An 18,505-nucleotide genomic window follows, 5' to 3' on the forward strand; every position below is an offset into this window, starting at 1 on the left:
GCATACATCAGAGGGGAGGGATGTACTTATGGAGCACGCGCGCTGGTCGGCCGGTCGGAGGTGGGGTGCAAGACGGAATGGCAGACGCGCGAGACGAAGAAAGGGGGGAAAGGACCGACGGGGGATCGCGCGCTCGCACCTCACACACTCCCTCCCCCATTTCTCCTTGTCCCACAGACGATCCGCGGGCTTCGGTTCTCCTCAGCACGAAGGCGGATCACCAACCATCGGATTTTTCCCTCCGCGCACACGCGCATTAACAACCGTTGCCAAGTCTAACCGGAGGTGGTGGTGGCGGTTGTGGCGTCAAGAAGCAGCGTGAAGCCGCACCTTTCTTTCTCTCACGATGAGACACGTGTCTGCCAGGGATCATCGTTTCACTTGTCACGTGGCCCCACCTCGCCCAATCGCCAGGGAGCAATGACGATATTTCTCTTCAGAGAGTGCCGTGAGGAGAAACAGTTCGGCTGTGGAGGCGAAGAGCGGCGGTTTGGGGAGACAGAAGAGGACAGGGAACGGGGGAAGCGCGGCGTCTGTTTTTTTTTTCTTCTCCGCACCATGTATTTCTTCATCTAGAGAGAGAAGTAGTTCAGGAATTGAGGGAGTAGAGAAAACGGGGTCGGTGGGTGATTGTAACGGAAGGTCCGTTCTTTGCGGTGCTGTGACGCGAAAAAAAAACCCGTAAGCGTTTCTGTTAAAAGAGCGGTCGCGCGCGCCTTTGTGAACAGAACTGGGGCGGGAACGGCGCGCATCTCTCAAAAAGATTCTAGTAGCTTCGCTTGTCGCGTTCCAGATTGTAGAGAGGTTCGTAAGGGCGGGGTGCGCGCGCTCGTTCTTCGTGGGGAGAGGCGTTAACCGCCACTGCAGTAGCCGTCATGGCATTCACCAACTACAGCAGCCTGCAGCGTGCTCAGCTGACTTTCGACTATCTTCACACCAACTCGTGAGTAGGAGGAAGGGGAGCGTGATGAGGGGCTTCAATGCGGCATTAGGAGGTCTTTTTTCGTGGCTCTTTGTGCATTCACAGCTGTTCCTAATCCAAACTAAGGAAAAGAAAACAAAGAATTTTGGATTCATGTGGAAGAATGGAAGATGAATATCCACATAGGATGAAAGCAAAGGAGAGTGCCTATTTATGGAACTCCAGCCAAGATTCAGCATTCTCAATTTCGCCCTCCTGCGTGGAAATTTTGCACTTGTGCTCTACACACACTAGGATATTGAAGAACCTGCCTGCTCCATTAACTCAAAGAACAAGAACGAAAACAAACTGAGTAGTAAGAAAAGAAGTTGGCAGTGAAAGGCAATGCAAAGGCAGGATGCCGAATTGGAGAAAAATATCATTTTGGTGGTCAAGTAATGGTGCAATATTTTCTATGGAAATGATGTAGTTAGTTTTGCTGAACTTCTGAGGTGTTTGATATATACGTATGTATATAGTGTGTATGTGCGTGTTCCTCGATAAGGGCACCAAAACACCTGTAATGGTATGATAATATTCAGTTGTGGAATGCAGATTTTGTGGGAACATTGCAGCATCTTAAGTACTTATAAGTCTTTTATTCATATTGGAGACAGGAGTTATACAAGTGACTTCTTTAATACCAATGTAGAAATTGGTAATAGAAAAAAGGTCCTAAAGCAACCAAAGCTGCCAAACAATTGCAATTGCAAATCAAGGGATAGATGGGGGTATGATAGAAAAATGTTAACATCAAAAATAGCCTAGTAATGTTTCTGAATGACATGCTTGACAGTACCATTTCATTCAATTCACATAGCAGGGATTTAATGTGATCTTGTTTCTTGCTCTTGAGGTGGTCATGGCTTGTTTGGCTTCCATTCATTGGATGGTAGTATCCTAGCTATTGAAGAACCAATTCAACTTCATCTAGTTTGTGTATGTTAAGTTCCATCAAGTTGCAATTGAATTAATGTCTTCCAAAAAGTCCTATCATTAACAGTCATCTGAAGTCTTGCAGACTGCAGGTAGTGACTACCTTTATAGAGTCAATCCCTCTCATGTAGGGTCTTCCTCTTCCTGATGCCTCTCACTTTTCCTAGCATTATTGACTTTTCTGGTGACTCTAGGCTTCTCATAATGTGACCAAAGTACAATAACCTCAGTTTAGTTATTATAACTTCTAGGAGAGAGTTCAGGCTTGATTTGAAATAGAACTGGTTTGTCTTTTTGGCGGTCCATGGTATCAGTAAAACTCTCCTCCAACACCGTATTTCAAAGAGATCAACTTTTTTCATGTCCACTTCCTTCATTGTCCAACTTTCACACCCTCACATAGTAATGGAGAATACTATGGCATGAATTAACGAGCTTGTTAGACAGCAGCACATGTTTACACTTAAGAATATTTTCCAGCTCTTTCATGGCTCCCTTCCTAGTCTCAGTCTCCTTCTGATTTCTTGTTTGCAGTCTTTCTTGATGATGTAGGCAGGGAACAGACAGTCTGGAACAATTTCAGTTACTTCACTGACACCTCTAAAGTTGTGGAATTTCCCTGTAGTTATTACTTTTGACTTCTTGATGTTTTGCTATCATCCTGCTTTTGAACTTTCTGCTTTAACTTTCATCGTTAGTCATTTCAAGTCTTCACTATTTTCTGCCAATAAATTATTTCCTTACCTGATACCTTTGCTTATTGGAAGCTGTTCTGTTTTTCCATATTCTGTTCTAACAGCAGCTGCTAACAGCTGCTTGTCCAAGGCACGGGTTGTGCATCAAAACAATCAGATGTTGTGGCATACTCACGACTTTTAAAAATGTTCATGATCTACATAGACGAAAATTTGCTGTACCCTGTGGAACACAAGCCAATTTTCTTCTGAAAATTTCTTCTATGCTCCAAGAACCAACATAAATGTGCAGTATGATCTCTGGTTCCTCTCAATTTTTGAATCCAGCTTGAAGGTCTGGCATTTCTTTTAGTAAGATTTGGAGTATAACTTTACTCACGTGAGAAATTAATACGATGGTCCGATAGTTGCTGTAATCTTTGATGTCTCCTTTTTTGCAATTGGATTGTAAATCTGTCATTTACAATCTATAAGTCATTTTTTCATTTTCCATATTTGTTGGCATAGTCTTGTTAAGATTTTGATTGAATCTGCTTCAGTGACTTGAACAGCTCTATTGATATCCTATCTACTGGTGGTGATCTGTTTCTCCCATAGTTCTTCAGTGCATTGTTCTCATTTCCTTATTTTGTCCGGCTCAATTAATGTATTTCTGATTTGGTCTCAGGGTGGATTTGATTTAAATCAAATTAATTTAAATCATTTTTTATATAAACAGTATTTTTCATGATGTTGTTTCATTTGGTCCATTAGGCCCTGTATGTCTTTATTGCATTGTTTGGATTTTGCACTCCTGCCTACCTTACCCATAGATTGATTAACATCATTAAAACGTTCCCAAACTGAGTATTATATAGTCTGCTGCCATAATAAGTTTTATCCTCCAAGGACAGAATGATAAGATAAGCCCTTCGGGGGAGGGTGGCTAATAAATCTAAAATATAAATAAATAAACTTCAGACTATATACACAAAGACTTATGGAGTATTCTCAAAAGGTTTCACTTTTCACTTTGTTTTTACTTCTAGCCCCTCCCTTCTCATGCTTAGCTTCTTGTGCAGATCTGTTCCACTCCAAACAATCTTCTATTTATTGAACTTCTTGAAATTCAACACTTAAGAGGTGAGGGGCTGATTTTGTATACATTCGTAAAGGAATGATGGGATTAAAGTATTTTTCTTAACTCTGAAGGTATCATAACATTTTTTCTGTGAAGAAGAGGTGTTCTATTTCTGCAGACACAAATTCACAGTTTTGTGAACTGCAAAACAAAGCAATTGTGATAATATCTTCTAGACATTAAAATTGTCCAAAACAATCTTACAGAAACCTATGGAAGGCATAGCATTATGAGTGGATTAATAGAATTTATTTACCAAAAAAATTAAACATTGTACGAATATACAGCCTCATGCTCGTGAGTATAAACTAATCCTTATTAATGAATAATCTTTGGCCTATAATGTATCTTGAATAGAAAACTCTGTCCTCCAAATTTTCCTCCAAAAACATTTTATTTTAAAGAAAAAATCAGATTTAAAACAATTCAATTTAAATTTTAAAAATCTGACTTTATTTTCAAAAATCATTTTTATTCACCCTGGTTGGTTTTTCAGTGTGCCTAATCATTCTTTAAGTTTCCCTTTGATTTCTTGGATCTTGTGGAGCTGATGTCTTGTTCTTTTTTGTTCTCTTCTGTTAATTTACACTGGTTATTATAATAGTTATCTTTGTCTCTATGTGCACATCACTGGAATGCTGCATTTAAACTTTTGACTCAGTTTTTGTCACCTTTTTAGTTTGCTTCTTGCCTATTTTTAAGAATTTACAAGTTTCCTCAGTTATCCATTGAATCTTTTCTTCTGGCTACAGGAATAGTCTTTGCACATTCTTCCTCGATAATAACTCTGGTTTCAACCCATAGTTATTCTTGTTCAGCTTCACTTGAACTTAAGTGGATTTCGCACAGGGTAAATGTAACGAGTGTAGGGCACAATACAAACAGTTCCCATCCCCAAAATGGGTTTGACCTGTTTTATTTTCCTCAACCCAAGATTTTTGAAAGTCACTAAACCAGCAATTCTTTTGCAAAATCCCAGGTTGGACCCTCTCCTGCATGAATGGCCAGGCTGGGGATGCTTTTTTCCCCTCCCTTCCACCCATTCACTTTGTTTCATGCTATTCAGGGATATTTGCCAGCCTGCCATTCTGTGCAGGTCACCCAGTAGGTTGTGGGCAGATTTTCTGAGTGCCTGACAGGGTACAAAGTCCCCCAAACACGTTTTCTCCCCATGGCAATGAGTATAACTGATCTACAGCAACATGTTCAATATTGTCTGGTGGTTACAGGGAGGTCCCTTTTTTATTTTATGTGTTGCATATGTGCAGCTATGCAGGTTCAGCCATTCGTTTTGGATTATTGGCATGGCTGCGAGGGTTCATTTCTGCATGCCTGCGTGGCTATGCATGTGTTGAAGGAAATAGGGAAAAAAAGAAACTTCTCCATGCAAAGGCACGGAAGCAACCTGAATTATTTCCATGGACTTCAGTCACTGCCTGAATGGCACACATGTGAACAAGAAAAAGGAAAATGGGTTCTTTTATGACGACTGCAACCCATACATTAGCTGTGTGTGTGGAATCCACCATGGTAAAATCTGCCCTTTACACAACCTGGGAAGTCTTCAGGAATGTTGTGTAGATTGTAGTACAGACCATGAATTGTTAATACAAAAAATAGAAAAAAAGCTAAAGAAAAAATCATTCAGGTGCTGAAATACAGTCAGCTCTTAGTTTCATTTTCGCAGTGAAAATAGAGCTTCCCATCTTCTGCTTCCGATTATGTAATCTATTTGAGTTTTGTTTTGGCCATCTGGTAATCTATATATATATATAAAAAACTAACTGTCCGTTTGTTGGTGACGGTCTAACGCGGAAATGGCTGGACGGATCGCCCCCAAATTTTCACGTGACGTCCTTTCCTGTGGCGAGCAGGTAATGCGCCCTTCGCCAAGGTCCCAGGTCACACCTGAGCCCCGTAAACTGTCCATTTCCCCAGACCTCCACTGGACCAATGAGGGCCTGCTGTTCCGGGGGGGCGTGACTTGCCCACCTTTGCCGCTGCATCCACATTCACGCTGACAAACCCCCTGCTGCCGGACCCCGGGAGACCAGGGAGGAGCGTCCCCAGCCAAGCCGCGGGAAAAACCTGGTACGGCTCTCCCCTTCTTCCTCCGTCCCAGCCCCCCCCCCTCTAAAGCCATAGCGAAGCGTGGCCGGGCCCACTAGTGTCTATATAATCATCTCTCTGATATATGTGGATGCGGTCACAAGTTGTCTTCACAAATTTTTATGAGATTCTGTCCTGTTTCATTTCATGTTTCTAGCCCGAATAGTCCAGCAGTATTTGATTCTGCTGTGTTCTTAACTTTGGCATTCAAGTCACCTATGATTATCAACACATCTTGTTTAGGTGTGTGATCAATTTCTTCCAAGACATAAAAGTTTTCAGTTTCTTCCTCACCAGCATCTGTAATTGGGGGCATAAGCTTAAATGATGGTTATATGTAGAGGCTTTCCATTGAGTTATTAGGTTAGACTTTGTATTATAGTCCCTAACTGACCATAACTACATGCTGCCTCTCTACTAGAGCAGTTCTGTTTCCTCTGTGTTTGTCATTCCCTGAGAAAAAACCACTAAATTTCTGACTGAAAATGTCCTAATCCAGTTTGCTTTATTTCACTCCCTTCCAGGAATGAAATGTTTACATGTTTCATTTCTCATTTTGTGATTTTGAGCTTACTTGATTCAGACTTCTTACATTCCATGTTCCTATTATATGTGTCAAACAGCTTTGGATTTTACTTTTGCATCCATTCACGTCAACAACTGAATGTCATTTTCGTTTTAGTCCAGTTGTGTCATTAAGAACAGCACTATACACTTGTCCTTCTCTCTTTCCCAGTAGGTGTGTGAGTTCAGGTTCCATCTTCCAGTGCCATATCTTTCTTTTACCTTGGATCATACTTTTCAAGGTGGTCAAAAGTGGTTTACCATTGCCTTCTTCTGCTCAGTACTAACCAGATTTAGCTGAAGGGCCCTGCTGTTATCTATGAAAGTTCCTCTTCTAGTGACACCTTTCACTACTTCTGCCCCGTAGCTACCCTTCAAGCCCCCATCATGAGCCCCAGTAACTCCAAAGTTTGCTGAGGGACTGCAAGTTATGAAAAGAGAGATAACTAGAACAACAGTGGGAAAAGACTCATTACGAAACCAGCAAGATTTAGGATGGAGCTCATTTTAAAGCCTACTTGGCAGTGAAAAATGATACTGATCCACCACTATCATCTTCATGGGGTTGAACTGAACTAACTTTTCTTCTGATGAAAACCATCCAAAAGGCTATTCTGGGATCATGGGACCTAAATGGACTGTAATAAGACAGAAAATTAAGCAAGGTTGAGTGAAAAAGTGAGGTGGATCCCACTCAGTGCAGACTTGTGGAAGTGTTCCCCATCTATAGGGATCTGACTTGTGATAGTAAATGACTGCTTGATGGCAGCTATAACTATATCTTTAATGCCTTTTAGATAGTGATGGTCAGTTAGTTCTAAGGTGTGAGCTTGTTCAGTTGTATAGTATACATAACAGTTTGAGTTTGAGGATAGAACAAAATGCTTAGTCTGAGATCTACTGCTTTCTTGTGTGACTCTTACCTCTCCTGGTTGCTTGCATTTGCTGATGGTGGCTGACTGACTGGGCTAGGACATGATAAATGGCTCCTTAAGAAAGGGGAGCCCTGTGGGGCAGGGTGGTAAGCTGCAGTACTGCAGTTAAAACTCTGCTCATTACCTGAGTTCGATTTCTACGAAAGTTGGGTTCAGGTAGTTGGCTCAAGTTGACTCAGCCTTCCATCCTTCCATGTTTGGTAAAATTAGTCCCTAGTTTGCTGGGGGTAAAGTACAGAAGACTGGGGAAGACACTGGCAAACCACCTCATAAAAATAGTCTGCCTAATAGATGTTGCGATATTATGTCACTCCATGTGTCAGTATTGATCTGGTTCTCACACAGGGGGACTACTTTTACCTTTTGAAAGAAGGGATGATCATTCTAGCCTTGAAACAGAAGTGGCGTATCTGCTGCTAACAGAATGTGCTTTGAACTCAGGAATTTAAATAACTTCTCAGCTTCAAATGTAACATTTTAGAACAAGGATATTGACTTAGTGGTAACTGAACAGTTTAAAGAATGAGATTTTGTGGAATCTTTTCCAGTCTGATTATGGAACAGAAACAGTCTTGGTCACTGGTGAATGAACTGTGCATGGAGCATAGTCCTCTTGATTCTCATGGACCTCTTGGATGCTTTCAGTAACATCGATAATGGTATTTATCTGGACTACATTTTGGACTTGGGAGGCACCATTTTGCATTGGTTTCTGGAAGATAGATTTCTGAGTGTGGTGCTGGTACACTATTGCTTGGCCCTCTGGCCTGTTCGATTCTGCAAGGTTCTATCATAGCCCTCATGGTTTCTGACATTCACATTAACGAGTGGGTGAGGTCATCCAGAGACTTGGGCGAGGTTGTTACTAATATGTGGATCATGCTCATCTCTATCTCACGCTTCCATCAAATCTTATGGAAACTGTGGAAACCTTGAGCCTCACTTACAGATAGTTTGAGGATGGCTGTGGACTGATAACCTGAATACATAGCAATTGGCTTTGTAGGTGAGTAGAAAGACTGACCATAATATTGAGGTGACAGGGTTGCACTTTTCCTAAACAGTGAAGTTCACAGTTGGGTGTTCTGGTGGACCTATTGCAGTGGTGGCGAACCTTTGGCACTCCAGATGTTGTGGACTACAATTCCCATCAGCCCCTGCCAGCATGGCCAATTGGCCATGCTGGAAGGGGCTGATGGGAATTGTAGTCCATAACATCTGGAGTGCCAAAGGTTCGCCACCATGGACCTATTGGATAAGCAGGAGGCACCGGTAGCTACAATTGCCTTTCACCAGTTTTGGTTGTTGAGCCATCTGCAGCCTTTCCTTGGTTTAAAAAAGGGGAGAGGATCTTGCGGCACTTCAGTGTGTGTCCGGTTAACATTTAGGTTAGACTAGGGCAGGGGTAGGGAACCTGCGGCTCTCCAGATGTTCAGGAACTACAATTCCCATCAGCCTCTGTCAGCATGGCCAATTGGCCATGCTGGTAGGGGCTGATGGGAATTGTAGTTCCTGAACATCTGGAGAGCCGCAGGTTCCCTACCCCTGGACTAGGGTAATGTGCTCTAGGTAACTCTGCTCTTGTCTGGAAAGTACAATTCCTACAGAATCCTGTGGTAAGAGTGCTGATTAGAGTTGTAAGAACCATATCACACCCCCTCTTGTTCTGTTTGTTGTGTTTTTCAGTTTGGTTGTGGTGAGTTTTCTGGGCTATGCGGCCGTGGTCTGGTGGATCTTGTTCCTAACGTTTCGCCTGCATCTTGAACCCATATACATCTTGGGCCCCACATGATTTAAAAACAGTTTATTCTCATATGAACCTATCAAACCAATATGGCCCTCATTTGGGGCCCTACTTCAGGTACCCATATCATCTGAGGCTAGATAGTTGGCAGTTTGAGAAAGGACCATTGTAGTCTTGGCACTGAAACTGTGGAACTACATGCCTTGGGAGGAATGACTTCTGTCAGCTGGTGAAGATATTGCTGTTTTGTTGCTGACCCTTTCCCTGTTTTTATAATCTATATTGTTCTAGAAGTTAAGTTTTTAATGTGTTTAATAGTTCAGTGCCTTTAGGGCACTAATAGGGTAGAAAGAGGAGATTGAAATGCTTTATTTAAAAATTATTAAAATAGCACAGCGTATGTTAATGGTATCTATACCCTGAATTCTAAGCTCTGTTTCTTTCCTATGTTTTCCCAACAGTAGAACTGAAAAGAATATAGAAAATGGAAACATAAATAAAGGATATGATGTGTTATCCTTCTACTAAAAGTTAAACGTATTTAGAACCTTTCAGATTTTTTTTTGGTAGTCTGTATAATTTCTATAATTAGAAAAAGTGAACAGGGAGTGCTTTAACTTTTATGTGATATTAGTAGAACCACAAGGCACTCATTTAAATTGATGCCCAGTTTAAAAACTTCTCCCTACCTTACACAATAGATTTGTGGAAGTAGCCTATAATGAAAGTAGCAACAGCCCATGGAAGTCTATTGTTTGATCAGTAGCCGATATGAAATCCATTGTCTTGCTTGTACAAGTTCTGCATTTTAATCAGAATTTTAAAGGCACCTTTGGTAAGATTGTAGAAAAGTCGCGTACTTTAGACATTTCCTTCAACCTGATTGTTGCTGTAGAAGGGATTTGTTATAGAATGTTCTGTCATAGTCTTTGCAAATGATAGTGCACTGTGATAGCATGGAGCCTTTTGGGGCAGAACTTTATTAGAGCAGCAGTCTGTTTCACGTAATGCATAATTAGACTTTTTCGGAGGTTTTCCTTTAAACTTCCTGGCACAGAAGTTTGACTGAATTATCCTTTTAAATCTTTTCCCTTTTATTGGTAACTAGCGGCCCTGCCATGCGTTGCTGTGGTTGAGTCTGGTGAAGTGGAAAAGAAAGAAAAGGGGAAGTGAACGGGTCGAACATGTGTCATTGCACAATGCTTGCAAGGGAGGAGCAAGGGGCCCCTCACTCCCCTCCCTCTCTCCCGTTCCCTTGTATGGCAACCCGGTCGGTCCCTCCCTAAAGTTCCCCTTCCTCTTCTAGGGAGGGTGGGCCATGTGCAGGTGGCTGGTCCTGTCCCTTTCACTCCCTTCCCTTGCAGGCGAATTATCTAGCGTAAAACATGCTGGGAGGCATGAGTTACATTGTGTTCAAATTTCAGAGCATTTAGTCCAGCAAACCCCTGAACCCTCCCTCACCTTCCCCTTCCTCCGCTAGGGTGGGAGGGCCATGTGCAGATGGCCCGCCCCATCCCTTTCACTCCATAAGGCAGTGGTTTTCAAGGAAGGCATGGATGGCTCCCTTGTATCAGAGGGTGTTGCTTTGATGGCCAGCAGATGGCGCTGTTGCAGAACAGAACTGTGGTTCCAACTGTCACAGGTGTGGCATGTACACAATAACTGGCACAGTTGTGACATCTACACAACAGGAGGTGTGGAAGCAGTATGGAAACCTGGCCGCATGCAAATGCGACGTTGTGTGAAAATTTCAAAGCAATCGGCCCAGTAGTTTGGGAGATTACCTGTCAGCAGAAAAACGCACTGATAGATTTTTTTATATATATAGACTAGCGGGCCCGGCCACGCATTGCTGTGGCTGGTGAAGTGGAAAAGAAAGAAAGGGGGAAGCGAACGGTTCGAACATGTGTCATTGCACAATGATTGCAAGGAAGGGGCAAGGGGCCCCTCGCTCCCCTCCCTCTCTCCCGTTCACTTGTATGGCAACCCGGCCGGTCCCTCCCTAATGTTCCCCTTCCTCTGCTAGGGTGGGTGGGCCATGTCCAGGTGGCTGGTCCTGTCCCTTTCACTCCCTTCCCTTGCAGGTGAATTATCTAGCGTAAAACACGCTGGGAGGCATGAGCTACGTTGTGTTCAAATTTCAGAGCGTTTGGTCCAGCAAACCCCTGAACCCTCCCTCACCTTCCCCTTCCTCCAGTAGGGGGGGAGGGCCATGTGCAGATGGCCCGCCCCATCCCTTTCACTCCATAAGGCAGTGGTTTTCAAGGAAGGCATGGTTGGTTCCCTTGTATCAGGGGGTGTTGCTTTGATGGCCAGCAGATGGCGCTGTTGCGGAACAGACCTGTGGTTCCAACTGTCACAGGTGTGGCATGTACACAATAAAGGGCACAGTTGTGACATGTATGCAACAGGAGGTGTGGAAACAGTATGGAAACCTGGCCGCACGCAAATGCGACGTTGTGTGAAAATTTCAAAGCAATCGGTCCAATAGTTTGGGAGATTACCTGTCAGCAGAAAAACGCACTGATAGATTTTTATATAGAGAGATAATGGCATACTTATGGATGTGGAACAACTTTTTGTATAGAATTAAGACAACATTATTACCGTGGTCTGGAAGGCAATGGTATTATGGTACCAGTGCACTTTCTCTCTACTGCTTTCTCTTAAAGCTGGGAAAGGTGAACTACAGAGAGCGTCAGTTAAAACCACAAATTTTTCTGTATTGATTCATGGAAGTTTCACCAAGATCTAACTACAGAGAAGAAAGAGGAAATTATTCCATTCCTACTTTTGTTGTCCTTTCTCCAAGTGCAAATGCATGAGTCACTAAACTGCAAGTAGATGGAGAACTATGTGGAAACTTTGGCCCTTGCTAAATTTTATTGGAAGAAGTCTATATAGAAGTAATTCAGGACTCAGATTACTCCTCAACTAGTAGTGGTTTCTCATCCCCAGTAATTTAGTAGGAAAGGCTAAACTTTTGTTTGAGTGCTTGGGAAATTATGTGAACAGTTGGTCAAAGAAGAAGAGAACAATTGAAAATAATAGTAAGTTTAATTGTATGACTAGACAGTTGCTGCTGTGACCTGGATAGTCCAGACTAGCCCAATTTCATCAGATCTTGAAAGCTAACTGGAGTTGGCCCTAGTCTTTATTTAGATGGGAGACCACCAAGGAATACCAAGGTTTGCTACACAGAGGAAGACAGTAGCAAACTAGCTCAGAACATCTCTTGCCTTGAAAACTATATGGGGTTAGCATAAGTTGGTTTCAACTTGATGGCAAAAAAGGGCAGTTGCTGAGTATCTTATTTGATTACAGTTTCTTTATATCCACATGCTTATTTCCATGAGGACTTCATAGCTGCATCATGCTAGAGTATGGATAGAAAATATAATCTGCTCAGTTGTTGGCATAGATTACAACTTGTTGTAATGGTTGTGGATAGTAATAATCTATAGATTTGTCACTTTTGCCAGTGGCATCACTAACGATTCGCTTTTCAACCTTGTCATAGCCTGCTTGAAGTTTGAAGAATTCCTAGGGCTGAGCTATTGGATCCTGATTATCAATTGGCAAGTTTTCTGTCTAGTATTTTGAAGAGATTTGGGAGCTTTTTGAGATGTTCTGGGGCTGCCAGCATTTTATAGGAGTCTGGATCTCTTGGGTGAGATGAGGAAAAACTGATTTTTGTTTTGTTTTGTAGGTTATGGTACAATGCAGACATAGGCCTACAATTTCAGGTGGACATCCGCAACCTTCCTTTATTTGTAAATCTTATTTTTCTTCTGATTGTTATGAGTATTTATGATTAGTGTATATCAGTTATTGGTCAACCTGTCCTCCATTCTGGTAAGATAAATACTGAATTAAAGTCGGTTTTGTCCTAGGGGAGTCTGATGATTTATTGACACTAGTCAAACTAGTGTTCTCGAAACAGTTAGGTGCAACCAGGTCATAATTTTTATTAGTCAGAAGCATCTTCAAATCCTTCATTCAAGACGTACTGTTTGTACTATTAAATGCCACATGCGCACACTTAGATTTTGAAGTATTGCCTGCCCGAAATTATAAAACAGTTTTCTTCTTCTCTGAAACTGAGCAAACTTTCTATTACATATTGGTTACATTTTACTAGGGTTGAACTGATCAGATAAAATAGCCACAAGGTTAGATCAAGCCTATGGATTCCTCATCCTTGCTTATATAGTAAAACTGCTTTGCCTGATTTCCTGTTTCTTAGGCTTGGTACAAAAAATTAAAGAGCTGAGGGGAAGCATAATCTTAGTTGCCCTGAGCCCTTTGGGGGAAGGCGGGATATAAATAGAATGAATTAATGAAAAGCTGTCAGTTTTACTGACCTGTATAGCTCAATCTAGCCTGGTCTCATCAGATCTTGAAAGCGAAGAAGGGGCAGCCCTGGTTAGTATTTGGATGGGAAACCTCTAAGGCCGTGGTGGCGAATCTTTGGCACTCCAGATGTTATGGACTACAATTCCCATCAGCCCCTGCCAACACGGCCAATTGGCCATGGTGGCAGGGGCTGATGGGAATTGTAGTCCGTAACATCTGGAGTGGCAAAGGTTCGCCACCACTGCAGGAATACCAGGGCACATGACGTAGAGGCAAGTAATGGTACACTCCCTCTGGATATCTCTTGCCTTGAAAGTCCTACAGGATCACTGCAAGTCACCTGTGTTTTGATAGTTTTAAAAAAGCTCTTTAGTGACCGATAACCAAGAACAGTAGAGATCATTGTGGCTACATTCTCAAATCAAGGATTGATATCTAATCTTTCTTTATTGACAGAATATCTTTAGCATAATTCATTTCCTAGAGTATACAGTAGCCTAATTTAAGATCATAGGTAAGTGATAAAAAGGACAGGGAAAGGTTAGAGCAGAATTACCAGCATTCAACTACTTCTTCATCTAACTACAATAATAGTTGCAAATCCATTAAATATAAGGTTTGAACATTACAAGTATTTGACTGAGGGACCCAGAATTAAATGAGTATAATTGTTAGACCACATCATTAGACATAATCATATTTTTCCCAGTTAACAGTAGTTTGACACTACGTACTTTATGATGAGAATTTCACTGGATATTTGAAACACCTGAAACTATCTGGATGCAAAATTCTGCTTGCTGGAAACTGACTTGTGAAATCCAAAGAGCTGCTGTCATGAAAAGAAACCTCCTAACCCCATACCACAATAATCGTTACATGTTTTTATTTTTAAATGTGTTATAAATACTTTAAAGAACTTTTAAAATTAGAACTACATAACTTCTAGTTAACTATCACAACTGTGAGCCACGTATTATGTAGCTGATATTTCATTTCTAAATTGGTATCTCAGTAGTAGCTGAAATGGCATTGCTCTGAATTTATTGTATTTTGAATACATATAGAATTTGATGCAGTCCTGGGTTTGTTTTTGTGGACTAGCAAATGCAATGATTTTTTTTTCATTTTGACAAGAATTTTCAAATTAAGAGGGTTTTCAAAGGTTGAATGTAACAGTTCACCCTATTTCCCAGATTCAAAGTAACCTTATTGACTCTGTATTTCAGAACCACACATGAATTCTTGTTTGGGGCCCTTGCTGAACTTGTTGATAATGCAAGGTATGTATTGCTGATTGACTACCACAGGGACTTATTGCATTGTGGTTTAGGCAAGGTGGCTCCAGGTCTTCTTAGAAAAGAGAAATAGTGCTTCTATTCAGCTTTGTACAAAAAGATTCTTATTTCAAGCACATTCCTTACGACTGTTATATTTTCTTTCTAACTGTACTGTTCTTGTTTTATATCAGTTTATTTTATTTATAAATATTTATACCCCTCCTTATACCAAAGTCTCTAGGCAGCTTACACAGGTTAAAAACAATTAAAAATAACAGTGGAATCATCATAAATAAACTATGACAATTAAAACAACACAATAAAAACAACATAAACAATTAACACCTCCCCGAGTCTAATCAAATGCCTGGGTGAAGAGAAACGTCTTCGTCATGCACCTGAATTCATAAAGTGTAGGCTCATGGTGAATCTCTGAAGGGAGATGATTCCAGAGCCTTGGAGCAATCACAGAGAAAGCCCTCCTGCATGCCCCTACACCTTGCACTTCAGCTTGGGGAGGTACTACCAGAAATGCCTCGCCCTGAAACCTCAGTTCCCAAGCAGGTACATACAGATGTCAGCGCTCCTTTAGGTAGGCACCTTGGCTTGGGGAGGTACCACCAGGAGTACTTCCCTGTAACCTCAGTGCCCAGGGAAGTACATACAGGTGTCAGTGCTCCTTCAGGTAGGCTTATTCAGGGTCCAATCCGTTTAAAGCTTTATATGTCAACATCAACATCTTGAATTGAGCCTGGGAGCAAATTGGGAGCCGGTATAGTTCCTTAAGGACTGGTGTGATGTGCGTCCGGCCAGATGTACCAACTAACAGCCTCGCAGTGCATCCTGCAATTATAACCTGTTTTAAATATGTATCTGAAAGAAGAAGAAAAAATTAGGCATTCGGTACAGTGGAATGGAAATCACTGCAGAAAAAAAAAAGCTGAAAGACTAAAGGAGGAGGTAATGGGGAAAGTGATTTTGAACATGTGCCTGCAGGAAGATTGAGAAAAAACAGTACCTTGAAAAGAGTAATTACTTTGTAATTCATTTTTCCATTTGTCTGACCTGAAGCTTGCTTCTGAATGTATCATATTTTCAATGTAGTGGTTCTCAAACAGTTGCTTATAACTTCCCCAGGTGGGTCACAAAAAGAGGAATGTGATTAAATGGGAGCAGAACCTTAGCAGTAAATTTCGGTTTGCATCTCCATAATGTTTGAAATTGCCATGAAATATAATCTGTTGATCAATAACACCATGTATTTATAAATGCTAAACCTGAAAAATATAAACCTGTTCACTGGCACCTGTTATGAAATTCTTATCGTTAACTTTGGGAAGGGAGAAAGTGTAAAGTTACTTTGCAAGTGGTACGTATAAACTGCAGCTAGTTTCGAAGTTGGTTCCACTTCAGGAAGATTTAGAACCATTGTGTTCAAGGTTTGCAGTAGAACAAATTTGGATTTTTTTTTAAAAGGGACACAGTTGCCCTCACCTCAGTCCATTCTCTAAGACTGTAACACTGGTAGAGATATCTGGCTAAGTGTTATAAGTACTTTTAGACTTCATTTGTGTTTTTACATGTCTCCTTCCAAAGCTGGTTTCTCCCTAGTGTCAGTATATTAGCTGTGGAGTCAGCCATAGTTTGTGTGTATTGACTGGGGAGAAGAGACTGCCAGTGTAGGCAGCAGTTAATTAGGAGCTTGTATTTCCCTTAGCAGTTGCCCATGCTTCCTTAATTAGAAGGCCTGTTGTTTTTTAATCTAATGGCTTTAAAAGAGGGCCTAATAACTTGTGACTGAGTAAATAGTTAAAATAGCAAAGGTTTCATTTAATTTTAGTCTGAATATTCAGCTTTTACAGTCTTGTTGCAAAGCATTTGCAATGTGAAGGTGAAGGTAAACAACATTCAGAACTTATCCAAGTATCTCAAGCCACCTGTGAGCCATCCCTTCCTTCTGAAGTTGCTACTTTCAACAGCTTTTTAAAAACTCCATGTTTGTGTATTGATTTTTGTGTCTGCTCTTTTTAGAGACGCAGATGCCACAAGAATAGACATCTTTACTGGTAAGTTAGGTTATTTAGTTTCTGTTGGTGTCTGCTATATGCTTGGACTGAAGAGTATGACTGAAAAGGAAGAAAATTCAAGCTCAGTGGAAGAAAATACTTATTTTGTTATTAATTAATGAAGATTATAGGATTGTTAGCAGCTTGATAGAAGATCTTTTTTGATTTGCAGTTTTTGGATGCAGAATTAAGATTTGTTTTAAAGACCTTGAATTGCAGTGCAAGTTTCATGACTCTAGGGCTGCATTAAAACAACCACCTTATATTGAACTTGCAGACAAACTGGAAGTCAAAATTGGAGATTTATGAACACACCAGCTCACCCACATCAATACATGGCAACATTTCGCACCTCTGAAACTTTCTAAATTAACTTCAGTGGGAGACTTCTGTAAAGAGCATAATGGCAATCCATCCTGTCAGTGTGTTAATAAGTGGCTAAGTCTTTCTCTTAGCAGCAGGTATAACTAGTATCAACCAAAGCTAATACAAGGCACTTTCAGCTGCAGCATCTTCCTGCAAGTCTAGCAGTTTTGCCGATCCAAAAGTACTCCCAGGTTGTAGAATATAATCCTATCAAGATTTTACCATTAGCCAGTACATCAAGTTCCTTATGATAAACTGTCTGAATTGAGTTTGTTCACTCTAGTCCAGTTTCTGCCTCTAGCATGTATTCAGGATATATAGCTAAAAGATGCCTTTTTAAAAAGGAACGTAATAACCACCTCTTTCAAGGTAGTTGGTAGGAAAACTTGTGGCAAAAAGTTATTAACCAGTATTGGGCCACTTGACAAAACCATTTAGGCTCACATGGCTAGGATTTATAAGCCTGTATGTATGGGTTAATGCCAAGTGTACAACTCTAGTACAACTCTAAGCATCTTAGCAGCTACAGATGAAATCAAGTGAATGTTTCCTAGCAATTTCATTTGACAACTGCTAAGCTGCTAAGCAGCTTCGTGTTCACACTCTGATATAGTGTCTGAATTGAAGCAGGTGAGTGTGACATATCCTCACAATATTTCAATGGTGGTTCATGCCAAACTGCTGATCTTATTCAGTCGATGTTATTACTTTGCATGTTAGCATGTGTATAACATAAAACTCTGGACTTTAAAACCATCATTTCTAGTAGCTAGCAGATTGATCCCATTCCTGAACCCAAATGAACTTTACACCTGATTCATGACTCTGAATAGCCTCCTATGTTCTTCCTATGGTGTATATTGGACTTTTTTATGTACTTCTGAATTGCCTTTTCAGATTTAGGATTGTTAATTTTTCCTCTTCTTACAGAACATCGAGAAGACCTGAGGGGTGGGTTCATGCTCTGTTTTTTGGATGATGGAGCCGGAATGGACTCAAGTAAGTGATAGTATGGTGTATTGTTATTTCATTCTGAGAGGAACTGACCATTTAAACCTTAAATACTATTTTACAGCAGTGATCATAAAGGTATTGGTGAGGATAATCTATTACATCTCAGTGCCGTTATGTGAGATGTAGGTGTATGTTCATGCAAGATGTCTTCAAGTGAGAATAAAATTTGCCGTTTTGAAGAATCATTGTGATCTAGTTAAAGGACTACTGAGGACGGCCATTTGGCTGAAACAAGTTTGTTTGTTAGAGCCAAAAAAGTTGCCTATAGGACCCTTCATTGTATTGAAAATGTGATTTTGTATGTAAGAGGTAGACTATTATGGGCTGTTCACATGTGTAGATGATTTTAACGTGTGATA

General features: G+C 41.0%; 1 protein-coding gene across 3 annotated transcripts in view; it reads left to right on the forward strand.

Moving 5' to 3' along the window:
• Window positions 1–79: 79 nt before the first annotated feature.
• The window catches only part of MORC2 (MORC family CW-type zinc finger 2), a 75,438-nt gene continuing 57,012 nt past the window's right edge, over window positions 80–18,505 (forward strand). Inside the window, exons 1-4 of one of the 3 annotated variants that reach the window (XM_048513690.1) lie at window positions 80–943; window positions 14,650–14,703; window positions 16,732–16,766; window positions 18,063–18,131. In XM_048513690.1, the coding sequence (XP_048369647.1) occupies window positions 876–943; window positions 14,650–14,703; window positions 16,732–16,766; window positions 18,063–18,131 (226 nt within the window). In that variant the 5' untranslated portion in view covers window positions 80–875. Of the gene's footprint in view, window positions 944–976; window positions 1,357–12,792; window positions 12,811–14,649; window positions 14,704–16,731; window positions 16,767–18,062; window positions 18,132–18,505 lie in introns of those variants that run through there. The other 2 variants (XM_048513691.1, XM_048513692.1) reach the window with 2 other exon arrangements.

This window comes from Sphaerodactylus townsendi, linkage group LG13 (genome assembly GCF_021028975.2).
Source record: "Sphaerodactylus townsendi isolate TG3544 linkage group LG13, MPM_Stown_v2.3, whole genome shotgun sequence".
Lineage (NCBI taxonomy): Eukaryota > Metazoa > Chordata > Lepidosauria > Squamata > Sphaerodactylidae > Sphaerodactylus > Sphaerodactylus townsendi.